General features: G+C 40.1%; 1 protein-coding gene across 1 annotated transcript in view; it reads right to left on the bottom strand.

The window, feature by feature from the left end:
• Positions 1-2,013, bottom strand: part of POLR2B (polymerase (RNA) II (DNA directed) polypeptide B, 140kDa) — a 64,310-nt gene that overhangs the window by 35,716 nt on the left and 26,581 nt on the right. Inside the window, exon 8 of the mRNA XM_011998454.1 lies at positions 666-830. Within this exon, the coding sequence (XP_011853844.1) occupies positions 666-830 (165 nt within the window). The remainder of the gene's footprint in view (positions 1-665; positions 831-2,013) is intronic.

The following is a 2,013-nucleotide window of genomic DNA, read 5'->3' as shown; positions in this document are numbered from 1 at the left end:
ATAATTCTTGCAACTTTTATTTTTTATTTTGAGACAAGGTCTTACCCTGTCGCCCAGGCTGGAGTGGGGAGGCATGATTAGGGCTCACTGCAGCCTCCACCTCCTGGGCTCAAGCAATCTTCCCACCTCAGCCTCCCCAGTAGCTGGGACTACAGGTACATGCCACCATGACAGGTTAACCTTTTGTATTTTTTGTAGAGACAGGTCTCCCTATGTTGCCCAGGCTGGTCTCGAACTCCTGGACTCCAGTGATCCTCCCACCTTGGCCTCCCAAAGGCTGGGATTATGCTTGGCCTTTTTGTAACTTTTCTGTAAGTCTGAAATTATTTCAAAATGAAAAGTTAAACAACAGGTATCAACTAGTCATTTTCCCTTTTTACTAAATTGCACCAAGCTGGTGTGCTTCTGCAAGCTTCCTTACCACTGTTTCTTCTTGCTGTTGTCATTAACTCCAGCTGCCTCTGGTTTTCATGTCTATTTTACACCAAACTGTCAGAAAAGAGGCCCAGGCAGGGCTGAAAGCTTTTACCACACAGTAAATGGCATGAGATTTGTGACAGCTAAATTACTCTTCAGAACAGCTTTCTACTATTTTAAGGTTAGCAACAATCAGTAACTCTAAATCTCTTATAAAGCTCTGTGAATACATTTTGCTTTCACATTACCATTTCCATCATCTCTGGATCTTCAAAATCATAAATAATATGTTCTAAAATATCTCTGTCAGACACAAAACCTAATGCTCTGAACACAATAATGATGGGAACTTCTTGCTTGATATATGGTAGAGTTGCCACAATGCGCTGACCAATAGCACTCTTTTTTGCACCCTAGAAAAATAAACTATCATTAGAACATGAATATACAAAAGCTCACAGCAATAGAAAAACATCAAGAGAACTATTTAATATATATATATGTATTCTTTGTGCATATTTCAAAAGAAGTATGCCTCCCAATACTGTGAGGAACCTGCTATGAATGCATTTCAAAACCACTGAAACAAGTGCACTAATTTTTTTACACACAGGCTGGTCACAGACCTGAGAGAACTTCCATTCTCTCCTATCTGCCTGCCAAGATTCTCTCAGAATTACTCAATACTGTATTTGGAAATCACTTCTCGCTGCAAAAAAATATGAATACTGATTCCTCACCCTCCCCAACCTATCCCCCCTCCAAAAAAATTAAACCTGTGGAAGAAAGAAATATGTAAGAGGTAAAAAAAGAGACAATATGGATAGACAAATATGGAAAAAAAGCTAAGCACACAATGAAAAATAAACATTAAATCAGAGCTGGTCTGTGAGGCATTTCCTTGTTTCAATGTTTCAAAACTAATAGCCCTTTCACACAGCTTCTTTTTTCCAATTTCTCCCTCTTTAATTGTACACACATAAAAAACCAATTAAAAGTTACTAACCTATGACACACCTGATTTCTCAGTTTTAATCATATTTGTTTGCTTCAATATCAATTTCACTCTATCTTCCCTTGGCCTCACAACCCTACATTATTATAATCCCTCTAATAACTTCCGTCATCTTCCTCCTCCCACCTCAGGCCTCCTTCAGAACTCCTCTCATGGGCATGTTCAGTAACAGCTTTTCATAAATGACACCCAAATCTTCATCTTGATCTTTTTCCTGTACCCTCAGCCCCCATATCTCCAATTGCCAATTCGTTGTTTCTATGTGGACATCAATTATTCCATTTAGTCTATTATTTGTTTCATCATGGATCTTATTTCAGAACAAGCAGAACATAAAAAATAATATAGCTGGGCATAGTGGCTCATGCATGTAATCCTGGCACTTTGGGAGGCCAAGGTGGGAGGATTGCCTGAGCCCAGCATTTCAAGACCAGCCTGGGCAACATAGTGGGACCTCATCTCTATAAATATTTTTAAAATTTTAGGCCGGGCACGATGGCTCACAGGCTGGGTGCAGGGGCTCACACCTGTAATCCCAGCACTTTGGAAGGCCAAGGCGGGCAGATCACCAGAGGCTGGGA

Source organism: Mandrillus leucophaeus, unplaced genomic scaffold, assembly GCF_000951045.1.
Source record: "Mandrillus leucophaeus isolate KB7577 unplaced genomic scaffold, Mleu.le_1.0 Scaffold570, whole genome shotgun sequence".
Taxonomy (NCBI): Eukaryota; Metazoa; Chordata; class Mammalia; order Primates; family Cercopithecidae; genus Mandrillus; species Mandrillus leucophaeus.
Note: the sequence above shows the minus strand (reverse complement) of the source record. Positions and strands in the feature narration are given on the sequence as shown.